Below are 14,843 nucleotides of genomic sequence, written 5' to 3'. Positions count from 1 at the left end.
TTTGGGTGAAAATTCAGAATTCAGTCTGGAATAATCGTGTTTATCAGTTAATGCTTCTGGAAACAGAGGTTTATTGGTCAAGGCTTCTGGATATATTCGTTTACTACTAGTTAAAGCTTCTGAACGCACGTAGGTCTCATTCGTGTACTGAGTTAAAAAGTCAGCGAGTGGGCCACAATTAATAAGCAAAATCTGGAAATATGCGCGCGAGGGTCTTCTGGAAACATGTGTTTTCGGGTTCAACCGAGGTCTGTATTCAAAGAAACACAGAGTACAAATATTCCCCCCTCCCTAATTTGGAAAATTCTTTGCCTGTCACCAGATGCAATGCACAATTTCATGAGAGGCGACAAAATGTATGATTACAAACTCAACATTTATTAAACTTCCAACATCTTTTAAAATCAACATTAATATATGCTTATCTAAAACATAAAGACTGATTATTCTTTGATTTTTCTAAATGTGACACCATGTGATATTTAAAACTGATTATTGAAGGCATATTATTGATGTCGAATATACATATTTGTAAGTAACACATCAAGACTAAAGAATTACAATATATATAACGTACTGTATATCATAAGATTTCAAACAAGCCTTCTGATAAGACCGATGTTCCTATGCCGCCATATGGTAAAGTATTACCCTACTTGATAATGATGTAAATAGAAATAAGGAAACAAACAAAACGGGTCCAGGACTTTTCGTAAATAAAGAGCTTAAATAATAATGTATTTTTAAAAATTCTTAATTCAGGTAGAAATGTTAGGGACTTCTTAATGTCCACTAATCTAAAGTGGTATCGTTACAGTTTAGTACGTTCCCTAGAATCCAATTACAGTATTATTGTTGTATAATTATCATTTGGTGAGGTCAGGTACAGTATTTGGATCTAATTTTTATCATGCAATAGTCAACTCTACTATATAACGCTTGATTATTCCGAGTCTTGTATTGCTTTAATATTTATCCCAAAATATTTTCAAGTACTGTAATAGGCCACAATTACATGACAAAAAATCCATAACAGGCCCGTAGCCAGGTTCTTCCATGGGGGGGTGAGGGGTTTCCTGGGCGTGAGGTCCATGGTCGAAGCCCCGGTGGGGTCAGCGAAACCCCCAAAGCAAGGGGATTTTTGTGCTTTGTGGGTCTAAATAATGCTATAAAAGCAGATATGATTGAAAAGATCTTTGTCTGGGTGGGTCTACAGTGTATTAGTTGGGTTGGAGGACTTATTTGAGAAAAGAAGACTACACAAATTCCAGTATTCATGCCAAGCTGTGGAAGTCTTCTGAAGATCAATACAAACCAGTCTGTATCATTTCCAGATTCAGAGGCCACTTCTATGCCATGGGGAATCATTAGAGTATCAGCTGCTTCTTGTGTGCTTACAGCTGTTTTTGGAGGATGCTCTGGGGCGCTTGTTTTGACATCTTGCCGTGTGAATTGTGAGAGGTACCGCTGAAACCAGAAGAGTGGCTCTTCAGCCAATATACGATCATCTTGGACCAGAAAGAGCAGTGACACTATCAGGCTTCCATACTATCACCGGTTGTAATAAAAATTTTCAGGCCCGTAGCCAGGTTCTTTCAAGGGGGGTTTTCTGGGCGTGAGGTCCACGGTCGAAGCCTCGGTGGGGTCAGCGAAACCCCCAAAGCAAGGGGATTTTTGTGCTTTGTGGGTCTAAATAATGCTATAAAAGCAGATATGATTGAAAAGATCTTTGTCTGGGTGGGTCTACAGTGTATTAGTTGGGTTGGAGGACTTATTTGAGAAATGTGAAGAGGCGGGGGTTCGCCAGAAAAGAGGAGGGTTTGCTAGAAAAGGGGGGTTCTCCCGAACCATAAAACCCCCCCCCCCCTGGATACGGCCTGCATAACTCCCCCCCCGGATACGGCCTGCATAACTAACAGGTATTTTGAAATTAAACATACATATACACACTTATATATACATATATATATCTATATATATATATATACATTTTTTTTTCTGTTTGCTGGGGTGTATACAATTATCAAATAACAGATATTTTATGATTGCAGTTAAGATATCATATGGAGCAATATTCACAATCATAATTTAAATTTGTGGACAAAAAAATCAATAAAGGTAAGTCATATGATATAATGTAGATATATATCGGGTTGTCTTATGAACAATAGAGGTGGAAGGAATTTTGTAAGGAGTTTACACCCTAAATCGTATACGTACTATTGGAGAATCCAATAGAAGAAAACTGCTTGCATTTAGTAACCATCTGAAGAAGACCAGTCATAGACATCGCCGTCATCATAGTCATCATAATAATCATCAATGTCAAAAGAGGATCTCACTGCATGAGCTGTTGTTGACGTATTGTAAGAGCGATCTCGCCGCTTCAGCCACCTTGGTTTCACACTTTCACCTATGAAGTTCGGCACACCATCATAAAACTTTCGTCGAATGGTTTCAGAAACAAGTTTTATCATCTGGGGGCACCTCACCACAATAGGGTCATTTTCGATGGCATACAACTCCCTTGCAGAGATATGTGTTAAACGGATATGCTGTAGGATTTCATAGATCAGTTCTGGTGTTTGAGTTCGAGTGCTATCGAACTCCAACCATTTCTTGGCTGCTGCAAATATCTTTTGCTCGTTGTCCCCAATTTCATCTTTCTGGAGAAGCATCACAATGGTTCTCCTTGGCAACTTCTGCCACTCACTACTCTTAATGAAACTGGCGAAATTGGAACCAATCCACTGAATAATGCATTTTAAGCCAGGATGCATCAAAGTGTCAGCTTCAAAGGCATTGCAGACCGCGATAGCTTCTGGTGCTGTTAGTTTCCCTTGTTGTTGCCGCTGTGATACAAATTTATGAAGAAATTTACAGAGACCTAGCTTCAGACCTTTAAGGTTGTACTTATCAGCAATCGTGTATATGGACATTAGGTTCTCAATGTGAAGACGGATTTTTCCTGTGTAAAGGAACTTCAGGACAAGAGCGAAGACATCACTGTTATCTTCTTGCAGTTCTATCTCTTGCTGACTTGCTTCCTGCCAGTCACCTTTCATCAGCATGGTCTCAAAGACATCACTGGCAGAGACCAGTACAATCTTGTGTGCCTCGAATACTCTCTCACCAACCTTTACAAAGAAATTCAAAGGAAAAATAAAAGTACAGTAGTTATTTTATATACAGTATTTTGATGGGGTGAGGATGGGGAAAATTGTATTTAAGGAGCATTTGATGGGTCACATTGTCAGGTAATAGTGCACATCAACTACAGTATGGGGTAATGCATTTGTATTAAGTGCACATTGAATTATGGGTGGTGGTGCACCTAATGTGGTGAATATTGCATTATAGTTGGTGTACATTGCATCATAAGTGATGGAGCACAACTTTTTACCCTGTGAGCAACTTTGACTTTGCATGGCTTTTTTAATCTGCTGGACTAAATTCTGTAATTTACTGTACCTTCAGCTTGACATCGCTGAGTTCCTTATTATCAAAGAAGCGCCCCATTGAGGTACCCACTTTGATTAAAATTGCATCAGTTTGTTTTTTGTTTTTCTTCCTTGATGTGATTGACATACCTGTATCATCTTTCTGTGGAAAATGAAAAAAAATAGTGGTGCTGACATATTATTACCCATTACAAAGTTAGCAGATACAATGGCCGTATTCGACTGGTTCATTTCGTTGAGTAAGAATTATTTTCATTCGACTGGTATGTACGTAGTGTGTATCGTGGTAACTATGCAGCCATTTTGTTTTATCGAATAATTACCAGTCATCTATTCGACTGGTCGCCTTAAGTAGGTTAAGTAGGATTTTACCAACTGGCGTGGTTTAACGAAGAACGACCAGTCGAATACGGCCAATGTAATGTCAAATTCAGGATTTTGGATACATGGCCACAATTTCAGAATTGATTGAAGATGTACTATCAGCCATGAGGTAAAATAAGTTTAAAATTTTAATTTCACATTTTTTAAACTTGTATATTGAAGATTGAAGTAAGTTACTACCTTAAAATTAAAAATTTGAGTTAAAAAAAAAAAAAAATTTTGGACCGTTACATAAAAACTTTCTTGTATTCTTTTGCTCAGATCCTTAAATTGGCTGGTAATCAATTTAAGGATTTTTGTAGTAAAATGTCTGTAAATCAGTGAAAACTACTTTTTTTTTTTTTAATAGTTTCTTGTTCAAAGTTAATAATTTATTTAATCCCTTCAAATGAGCTATTATTATTATTATTATTTTAGTATTTTTGTGTCTTTTGACTGATAGTACATCTTTAACATGTTCCCAAAGCACAATCCACCAATGCTGCGATCTAATAGAGTGATCTATTTTTTTGTGATTGCTGATGGTAACTCTAAATTATACGAATCAATGCCTACCAGTGGTGGATCCAGGGTAGTAAAAAAAATTCTCTTACCCCAGCTCCCTCTCATGGCAAGAAATTCAATAATAAACCATGAAATTATTTGATAAAAGACTAATTGCAAAAAATGGCTAAAATGTCCAAGGGGACATTTCAAGGTGAGCATTTATAACCCTCCATCTCAGACCATGGTCCTCCTCCCCTACCTGGAAGAAAAAAACCGTGGATCACTCATGCCTGCTGCAGGCTTTAAAATAAAAATGTTTACTAACCACTGGATTGTTTCTTTCATGGAATACATGCGGCTGAAGCGACTGGCGAAGTGCCAGAAACTGTAGAATGCTATGATCATCTTCATCGTAAAACATCTTTCTATTTTTCAATGAAAAGGTACAGCATCTAGGTAAAATCTAGTTGTAGGTGGACACTAAAAACCACAATAATGAAAATAAATTTGCTATTTCGGTAATTTACATATATTGTTTTCTTTGTATAATGTTTTGTATTAAAAGAAATAATAAAACAGTAGTTTTGTGTAAATCTCGCATCCATATGGTACTTAATTCTAACTAATTAAAAGCAGCAAATTGACAAACAAATGAATACTGAAATCAAGGAATCGCATTTGATTACTTAATAGTAAATAAATCAAACAAAAGAAAGTTCACTCTGTCATGGGTTTTGGGCTGCCTCCTATATACAGTACCTGTACAGTATATCTCATGTTCACAAGCCAACTCCCCAGAGATAAAATGCAGAAATACAAAAATTCTAATAAAAGCGATGCACTTCTGTAGTGTGGTAGATGGCTTTGTGATCGAATTTGAAACGACCAGGATTAGAAATGTGAATTTTTGTTGCTATGGCTGAAGGTACAGTATGGGTAAACCGGTAAGACACTAAGTGGTTTCGCGCAGTCGTAATGGTTTGGTTTCCCGACCTCAAAGTTGGAGCTTCAACCTTGATCTTTTTTAGGTTTGTGTGCAAAAGGCCAATTCAAACGCCATTAGTGCACGGTTCGCTTGATCTTTTTCACATGGTGTATGATACGCAACTATTCTAATTGACTTACTAAGCATAATATTAATAGGCATTTCATTTCATTTCATTTATTCAGACAAGTGTCTTGGGGCCCCAAAAGCAACAAAATCATCATGACAAAAGTCTGGAGCCCCAGAAAACAAAACTTAACTACATTATTAGCGAGTATATAAAAAGAAAGGTTTAAAATGTAAAAAGTGAAAGGCCAAGACAATAAAAATAATAATAAAAAACACAGATTTCGCACATAATCAAATAATAGATAAAATTTCATAAAAGAATGATAAAAAATTTAATCGTCGAGAAAAAATTGTTTAACTTGCCTTATGAAAACCGAGAGAGAACAAAGGACTGCAGAATCTTTTAGTTCAGAAGGAAGTGAGGACCAGAGACCAGGGAAACGATGGATAGCAGAGAATTTGAGACAATTAGTGCAAGCATATGGATGTTTGAAGGTGAAAGAATCAGGGTAACGAGGATTAATTGCAAGATTATCAACAACACTGTAACAGTAATTAAAATTATACAAACAAAAGGAAAATAAAAGAGATTAAAATTTGATCACGATGGTCCTTAAGGGACAGCCAGTTTAACAGCTTGAGCCTTTCCTAAGGTAATACCCCCCAGCTGACTTTAAGAATACGCCTAGAAGCATGTCATTGAATTTGTTCAAGACGTTCAGCATGTTTGGCGTAAACAGGACCCCAAGCAGGGAGACCACACTCAATGATAGGCAAGATCATAGCTTTATACAAACAAGAGATGACTGTGAACTATTCCCAGCATGGGAAAGGATTACGCCAAGGAGTCTGTTCGACTTGGACACAACATGCGAAATGTGAACATCCCAAGAGAACTTATGATCAAGGTGCACACCTAGGTACTTGAATTTCAACAGATTCGAGTTCATTACCATTGAGGAAGTAGGTGGGCTTTTCAAATTCACGCTTCCTATGTGATGTGCATAACTTTGGTTTTCTTTACATTAAAAGTCATAGTGTTGACAGAAGCCCAGTTGCACAGTTGATCAATATCTCTCTGAAAGATGGTAGCGTCATTATTGCACAACATATGTCTAAAAATAAGTACATCGTCAGCGAATAAAACACAATGAGATATAACGTTAAAACTAATGTCATTTACAAAAAGGTTAAAAAGGACCGGCCCAATGCAAACTACCTGGAGGTGGCAGGCAAAGAAGATGATATTGTACCATTAAAACAGACACGTTGGTACCTATTGCTTAAAAATAATGACATCCATTTCCAGACATTACCCTGAATATTAAAATGAACAGCAAGCTTGTGTAACAATATATCGTGGGCCATTTTATCAAATGCTTTACTCATGTCAAGAAATAGAGCATCGATAACACGAGGATTCCGTTCGTCAAGGAGACGAGACCATTCATAAACAACATTAGTTAATTGAGTAACACAAGATTTGTGCTTTGTAAAGCCGTGCTGGTGTGGATTTAAAAGACCATTGTCAAAGAGAAATGTATTTAGATTGGACACCATTATTTTCTCCATTAACTTACAAACTACAGATGTGAGAGCAACGGGTCGATAATTTTTTATATTAGTTTTATCACCAGATTTGTGCACCGGGGTAACGTTCGCTATTTTCCATTCAGTAGGCAGCTCTCCTGAAATGAGTGACCTCCGAAAAAGAACTTATACAGCGGAAGACATACAGTGCTTGAAATTGATTTTAAGAGATTAGGAGTAATTTGATCTGGGCCAGGTGCAGAATTTGGTTTCAGATTAGAAATGGCTTTGGCCACATCATCAGGCACAAATTCTATATCAGAGAGAACTGGTACTGGAAGGGTACTCTTTGGCAGGTCATTAAAATTAAAATTAAAATTTGATGGGTTAAAAACAGAGGTAAAATAAGTATTAAAACCATTGGCAATGTCATTAAAATCAGATATTTAACACTATTGCACGGGCTATTAAATGTTTTGGGCAAACTAGACGCCTGTTTCTCTTTAACAAAAGCCCAGAAACGTTTCTTATTGTCATTTGATTTCAAATATTCACATAGTTTTTATAAGACCTTTTTATGGCATATTTAACAGCATTACGTTTGACTTTATAGTGTGTCCAGTGATCCTGCGATCCAGATCGTCTTGCTTTCCGAAAAAGCTTGGTCTTTTGCTGGATCAAGCGTTTTAAGTCCTTCGTTATCCATGGACTGCTTGGCTTCCTAGCTTTTCTGGAAATAGACGGGATGCTATCCCTAACTGCAGCATCCAAGATGTCACGGAAGCACTCCCAGCTACTGTCAATATCGCCGTTATCCAGAAACACGTTCCAAGGAACAAGATGTAAAAGTTGATTCAAATGATCAGTCACCTTTGCTGTATTTCAAGAACGAGCACATGGTAGATTTCGCTGGCAAGGAATGGCGAACATTATTCTCAAACTCAACAGCTAGGTGGTCACTTTCCACTGGGTTTTCAACAACACACAAATTGATAAGCTTTTCAGAATTGTTGGAGAACACAAGGTCTATAATAGATCCATCGTTGGCATTTGATTGAGGTCTTGTGGGAACTTGAACCAGCTGATCCAAGTTAAATGATGCCATAATATCAGTTAGATGATGTGGGGCAGTAAGCCAATGCGTATTGAAGTCCCCTAATATGATGATGCCATCATAATTGATAAATTCAGCCTCAAGTCTGGCAAATGATTCCTCAAAGGCTGTCCAATAGGAAACTGCAGAGTCTGGTGGCCTATAAACCAACCCTAAGAGCCACGACTGGTGACCTTGGCATAATGATATCCACATCATTTCAATTCTGGGGTCAATGTCAATTAATTTTGGTGCAAGGTATGGTTTGATTCCAATCAAGATACCACCACCCAAATTTTGATGATCCCTATCTCTTCGGAAAATGTCATACTGATTGGCAAAATGAAGCCACAAGACCTACTGACTGTTCCTTAAAAAAAGAAGGTGGTATAGAATTGTGCCAGTGAATATGGCACAATTAATTATGTCTAATTAATGATTATTTGTCCAAAAATTATTATTTTTTCATCACTCTTTTCACCAGGGGCGGATCCAGTAGGGGGCACGGGCAGAACGTTTCCCCCCGTTTTTCCACTAAATTTTAAAAATTTCAATGCAAATCAATGTTCTGTGCTACTCACTAACTATTCTGAAACTGCTGTGGCCCTCTCCTGGATCCGTCCCTGTTCATCTACTTTTTTCCCTCTGACTAGGGGCTGGACACCTTTGAGGGAGGGGGACTGCTCTGAGTGATTCGTTCTTTAAAATTGAATTTTAATTTTTGGATGGATATTGTTCCGATATGTAGCGAGAGTGAATTGAAGGGTCAAAGCCTCATCAATCAACACCTCGGACTTGTGTTGAGTTGAACAATCCACAGATACTGTAATGTATGTATTTATGTACAGTATGTATATTATTAACGAATTAGTAGAGCTCCGCATAGTATTAGTACACTATAGGAAAATTATTGTACGAAGGTTAGATTTAATGCTTGAAAAAATTTCCTGAGGGCCTGCAAGGGAATGCATTAAATCTAACCTAAGTATAATAATTTTCCATTTAGTGTACGATGCATGCTCTACTTATTGCTTTATAAGTCAATCGCCGTCTTTTAATTTTAGTTTTTTATAACCAACTGAGCAGCCATCGGTTGCTATAGTGATATGATCAGTATACACTATGTGTGCGTATTTACATTTAGCTGTGTGTATGCCGATTTTTGCTCCTGCAGTACGTGTTTAGTTAGCTACACATCAGCAATACAGTACGGATACGGCGAATAACTATTGTGTTAAAAAGAACTTGTTTGTAATGCTATTTTGATAGACTTTCGTCAAAGAAATAAACATTTTAGCATTCGAGAGAGAATACAGTCACTGACGTCCTTTTTTGTCGGTGCATGCAGACAGGCAAAATCGTGCGATGCTTTCATAACTAAGCTAGGCTACGGCCTAGTAGTAGTAGTAGTAATAGTAGGAGGTGGCCCGGCCGGCCTCCTGCCTGGCCGTATTCCTACATCTAAATTTGTTCCTTGAGTCTTTAACTTTTTAACCCCGAGGCCTGCATTAATGCGGGCCGAGGTCACCAGGGACGATCGTAATTAATTATGCAATTAATTAACAATAATTATTTTAAAATCGTATGCGCGGTTTAGTGTGCATGTAGGTTCAAAAAATATGTGAGAAAACATCAAAAAACATTTATAGAAAATATTTCTTCTTCCATTTATAATTAATTTCTGAGTTTAGGGTAATTAGCAATTTGTAATTTGATCGTTGTTTATGTAACATGATCGCCTTGATCGAGGCGTCGGCGTCAATACTGGTGGTGAATAAAATCTCCTAAAAACACTTTATTTTCAGAAAATAACTATTCTGACACTTTCATACTATAAATATTTTCAAAATACATACTGTACCAGATTTGGTTATTATATCGACATATTTCCGCGTAAAATTGATTTTTTTTTTGTGGCTGAAAGCAAAGCATGTGCTATCAATTACGCTTGACGCCATCTTGTACAAAAATGAAAACAAACCCTGAACATGACCGTTGAACTTTTCAACTTTCTGTTTTTCGGTGACCTGCGCCCTCTACACGTTGAAACAGATGAGACAATAAGGAAAATTTTGATACCAAGCCTGCCTATATTATCGTAATTTTTCGTATTTTTTCATATATTTTTTTTAAATCATCTGGATTTTTGGAATACACAATACGCAATTTTCGCACGACCTTGGACGGCTAGGCAGAAAATTATGAATTATGGATTTTACATCGCGAGGTAGGTTAGGCTATTCACGGTACGGTGCGTAGTGGGGAATGGGTGACTGAATGCGGCAAGGCGCCTAGGGGATTCGGCCTAGGCCCCCTTCGATGTAAAACTTTATATTATTTTTATCTCCCAAAGTTCTTCATCAGTAAATTCAAATTTAGATTTATTTTGTAAAGGAATAATTTGTGCTGATGTGGAGATGTGTTTGTATTCTGACTACTGACTCAGGATTCAATAATTTAGTTTTAAAATTATTCATCAAAAAATACTTATAAAATAAAACAATAATTGGAAATAATTTATTTTTTTTTTATTTTTTTCATAATTTCCACAATACTAAATAATAAGTTACTTGGAGGCATTTTTTAATACGCCGTGGCTAGAGATACGGTACCGTATTTCTACTTCATTTTGCTAAAGGTACGGTAAGTGGCATTACGTCACTATCACCCAATGAAATGCCAGAATGTGCGTGACGTCATTTTTTGAAGACTGGCATTGCATATCACCCGCAATGAGCGGTGGAAGGAGAACGATCGTTGTACAGTACTGGGAAATTAGAACATCAAAACAGGGAGTTGTCATTTAACAACTCCCTGATCAAAAGTACAATATTGTTTGACTTTACTGTCATCCTTAATTAGGCGTATAGTTCCACTTTATAGTAAAAGTAGGCCTGTATGAATTCTCTTGTTTACAGTATATTCATTTTTTATTGCAAGTGTTTTCATAAATAGATTACCAAAGACTAGCAGTAGTGTGTGTATACATGTGCCTTGGCCTAAGTCCTGAGGATGATGCCTTGCTTGATAAGGCTATATACGACCTGACTTTATTATTGAGTGGTTGTATATTATTGAGTGGTACGCCTATTTTTCTATGACAGTATTAAGGTCTGCATCAAAATTATTGGAAAAATTTGACTCAATTGTAATAATCACAAAGGGGAAACTTATTCTCTCGATCTAGGCCTAGATTCTGTACGATAACACTGACGAAGTCTAGCCCTATGAAAAGTTTTGTGCATTCAAATTGTATGAATATTTTGGTGGGATTGTAAAGCGTGGTATTATTTCGAACTTCTTGGACTATGAAGTTCAGATGGTATGACAGAACTAGGCTAAGTTTATGACTGATATAGGCCTATGCCACCATGGAGGTATAAAATTAGATGCCACTTAGATCAATGTCATCAGAGCAGCTGCCGTGAAAAACAGAAACCAAGCAAGGCCGAGCAGGCTTGCTTAGATTTTTCGCCAAGCAAAGAATTTAAGTAAGGCCTAGAGGCATGCCAAAAGTTTGGTGGAATCAGTCCTTGTATGATAATGGATATACATAGGCCTAGCTAAATGAAACTCTTTAATAAATGGAACCATAAGCCTATTTATCGATAACAGTACTAAGTCAAACAATATTGTACTTTTTGATGTTCTAGTTTCCCAGAACTGTACATCATTCTCGTTTCACCGCGGGTGATCTGCAATGCAATGCCAGTCTTGAAAAATGACGTCACGCACATTCTGGCACTTCATTGGGTGATGGTGACGTAATGCCATTTACCATACCTTTAGCAAATTGAAGTAGAAATACGGTACCGTATCTCCAGCCACGGCGTTTTTAATTATCTTTCAATTTCCTTCAGAAAAAATGATGACACTGAGAAAAAATTCAAAATCATTTCAAAAAATCTAGGGGTCAATGGGTTAAAATAGGTCTAGAATTTTCTTAAACGTTCAGTTTGCTGTGTTTATGAGGGTCCATTGATTCAACGAATTCCTTAATTGTTCACGAATACTTAATATTGAATTTGAAGTAATATTCTTCGGGTTCTAATTAAGCTTGTTTTACGAAAGTAATTTTCAATTACACTTCAATTTTTATCGCGGTGCGAGATGTATTTGCGGTGACGAAAAAATGAGGATTTTTTTTTGCACACGAACCTAAAAAAAATCAGGCCAATCGCCCACGAATAGAAAAATTAGTGGACGCTGGGGAATAGGCAAATAACATTGGGAGTTACAGTGATGACGTCACGATTTACTTATAATAACGATTAATATGCTTCATTTTCATTACCGTGTCTCCACCAATCAGATAACCCTATCCCTGTAACTAAGGTACCATGTCCACTACGATAACCTTTTTATCATTAAAAAAACACAATCATGTCCTTTTTCATCAGAATCATGCTCCGAACAACAACAGGACGATATAATTACAGTACACACAAATTAGTATGGTGGACCAGGGAATTGTTATAGTGACAATTCATGCAGCATCAGGAAGATATAATTACAGTACACAACATCGGTATGGATGGTGCACCAGTGACTAGCTAGGCCATTGCTAGCCAACTTAACGAGATCATTCGGAACGGACCTCTCTCTCACTGCGTGATCCCACATGTGCTCTGCTGAGTGTGAGAAGTCATGATTGGTTTTCAAACATGGCCTCTAATGGCATCAGCACACAGTTATAACTGTATATTAAAACGGTACTATGAATGACTATAACATATATAATATATAGTAATAGGCCCTACCTGTTCAGCGTTTAATGATTCCAGTTGATGCCTAAAAGTAAACGTTTCCGAACAAGTTAAGACACTCGTCCTACAGTGTGTGCCAACGTCGTTTTCAATGTTTTTTTTTTTAGGGATTTCCCATGGAATTTTTCAGACAGGAAACGCCTTCGATCAATCATGTACTGACACTGTACCAACAAACTTTAGTGGATTAATTATTTACATTAAAAAAAGAGAAAATAAGATATGGATCCAGTGGTTTAAACAATTTTAACAAATAAGATGTACCGCATCCACCAAATAAAACCAAGAGTCCAGACATTAGGGATCCGGTAGCGGATTTCGACCAATAATGTTCGAGCGATGTGACGTATGACGAGATTAAAAACACCCATGATAGAGCGCGATTCGCGAAAGAGACATCATCATGGCTGTAAGGCCCAATAAACAAAAATTATTAGTTTATCACACTCTCCTTCATCACTTTTGGGGAAAATCTGGTTTTTTTTTGGTTTTTTTTTTTTTTTTTCCTTCCATTAACATATATTTTTATTTCAAACGGTCCTTTTTCCATCTTTTTTCACTTGAAAAGCTCAGGATTTCTTGCAAACATGTTTACTGGTATAACAAAAACATATTTTTAAAATATAAATTTGATTCCATTCTTATGACTTTTTATGTGCCCCTAACCATTGATTTACATGTGGCCATCGGTAAAATGGGGGCGGGGTTAGCAAAAAAAAAAACAAAAAAAAAAAAACCTCCCGCCCTCATCAATTTTTTTATTCTTTGATAGGGTGATAAACTAATAATTTTTTTATGAGGCCTAGATCGTAGTTTAAACTTAAGTGATGCACCATAAAACCCTGTATTATCTAGAAGATAACTTTCTAGTTTCGGAGTTTTAAGGGTTACATAAAGCTGTGGAAAATAAATGCCAAGCTTCATTAAAATTACGTAATTTTAGGTCATCTTCAAGTTTTGAATATTTATTGGTTCGTATATCATTATAGGCCTAAACACTGCAAATAAATAGAAAATATTTAACATTTCGAGGTTCTTATTACATAGTGTGCATATACCAGTGTTGTTAGGTGCCCAGGTACATATTCTACAATCGAGGGGCAATGTAATAAATCGTAGTTTAAACTTAAGTGATGCACCAAAAAATGTATTATTCAGAAATAACTTTCTAGTTTCGGAGTTGTTTTAAGGGTTGCATGAGTCTCGAAGTGATGATTTATTATTGACTTCTTCAAACCATTCATTTTCAAACAAATTATAAATAACATATTTAATTGATGTAGCCCAATGTGGGTCTGCCGGTACTTGGCCTTTATAAGCATAAGCAAAAATATCTTCAGATTGACACACACCAAATATCTTTGGCAAACAACCCAAGAATTTATAACGTAATGTATTGAATTCACAGTTTAGATTAATCATTGAATAAAATAAAAGTTTCGGCCAACGATGCATATCCATATTCATAAGGCGAGCTATATAATTAAGTCTAAATTCATTTTGAATTACATCTTTCGCCTTCCAAACAAGATCACCATATAAGTGCAGTACGAGGAGTGCTGCGTGAAGCTTTCAAATACCGAGCCATTTGTAGCTGTAATCTTTCTAATTTGTCTGTATCACTTTTGCTATTTCCACCCCATACAGCACAACTGTAAGTAATTGTCCAATTGTCTTCCAGAGAATATTCCTATAATATACGCGGTTAAAATCGTCAAAATTATCTATGATTGATTTTAACATGCTGCCTCTTGTCCTGATTAGCCCCCGAAAAATATGACAATGTTAGGGGATTCAAAAGCTTATTTAATCGATTTTATAGTCTATTAATATGACAAACACATATTTTTTTTTAATTTGGGAGTGGGGCTGTAGCCCTAGCGCCCCTCCCCCACCCCCCGTAGATCCGCAACTGATGTCAATATCCCTGATTGACCATTATTCCTTTAAAAATTAAAATATAAAACGAAATCAAACTTACAATTTCTAATGCAGTACGGTAAATCACAAAGGAAATGAATTAAACTGGATAACAAATAAATTAAAATTTAAAATAACTAAGATGCTCA

At 36.6% G+C, this 14,843-nt stretch overlaps 1 protein-coding gene across 3 annotated transcripts; it reads right to left on the bottom strand.

The window, feature by feature from the left end:
- Positions 1-1,893: 1,893 nt before the first annotated feature.
- Positions 1,894-13,266, bottom strand: LOC117118379 (kelch-like protein 20). Of its 3 annotated transcripts, none has more exons than XM_033262959.1 (4): positions 12,769-13,266; positions 4,657-4,794; positions 3,472-3,603; positions 1,894-3,137 (listed from the first exon to the last, which is right to left on the bottom strand). In XM_033262959.1, exons 2-4 carry the CDS (start codon positions 4,750-4,752, stop codon positions 2,256-2,258), a joined length of 1,110 nt encoding a protein of 369 aa, XP_033118850.1. In that variant the 5' UTR covers positions 4,753-4,794; positions 12,769-13,266; the 3' UTR covers positions 1,894-2,255. The 3 variants fall into 3 exon arrangements, with proteins under 3 accessions (XP_033118850.1, XP_033118849.1, XP_033118848.1); XM_033262958.1 differs by having other exon boundaries at positions 4,657-4,811; positions 12,769-13,265; XM_033262957.1 differs by having other exon boundaries at positions 4,657-4,756; positions 12,769-13,264.
- Positions 13,267-14,843: the final 1,577 nt, after the last annotated feature.

This window comes from Anneissia japonica, unplaced genomic scaffold (genome assembly GCF_011630105.1).
Source record: "Anneissia japonica isolate Jap-2015-1 unplaced genomic scaffold, ASM1163010v1 scaffold695_len1296351_cov181, whole genome shotgun sequence".
Taxonomy (NCBI): domain Eukaryota; kingdom Metazoa; phylum Echinodermata; class Crinoidea; order Comatulida; family Comatulidae; genus Anneissia; species Anneissia japonica.
The sequence above is the reverse complement of the archived record's forward strand: the minus strand, read 5'-3'. Positions and strand labels throughout refer to the sequence as shown.

Excerpts from the sequence above, each read along its gene's own strand:
- LOC117118379 (XM_033262959.1), bottom strand. The coding sequence starts at position 4,752 with ATGTTTTACGATGAAGATGATCATAGCATTCTACAGTTTCTGGCACTT. Across the intron at positions 3,604-4,656 it reads ATGAAAGAAACAATCCAGTG|AAAGATGATACAGGTATGTC; the intron begins GTTAGTAAACAT and ends CATTTTCCACAG. Across the intron at positions 3,138-3,471 it reads TCAGCGATGTCAAGCTGAAG|GTTGGTGAGAGAGTATTCGA; the intron begins GTACAGTAAATT and ends TTCTTTGTAAAG.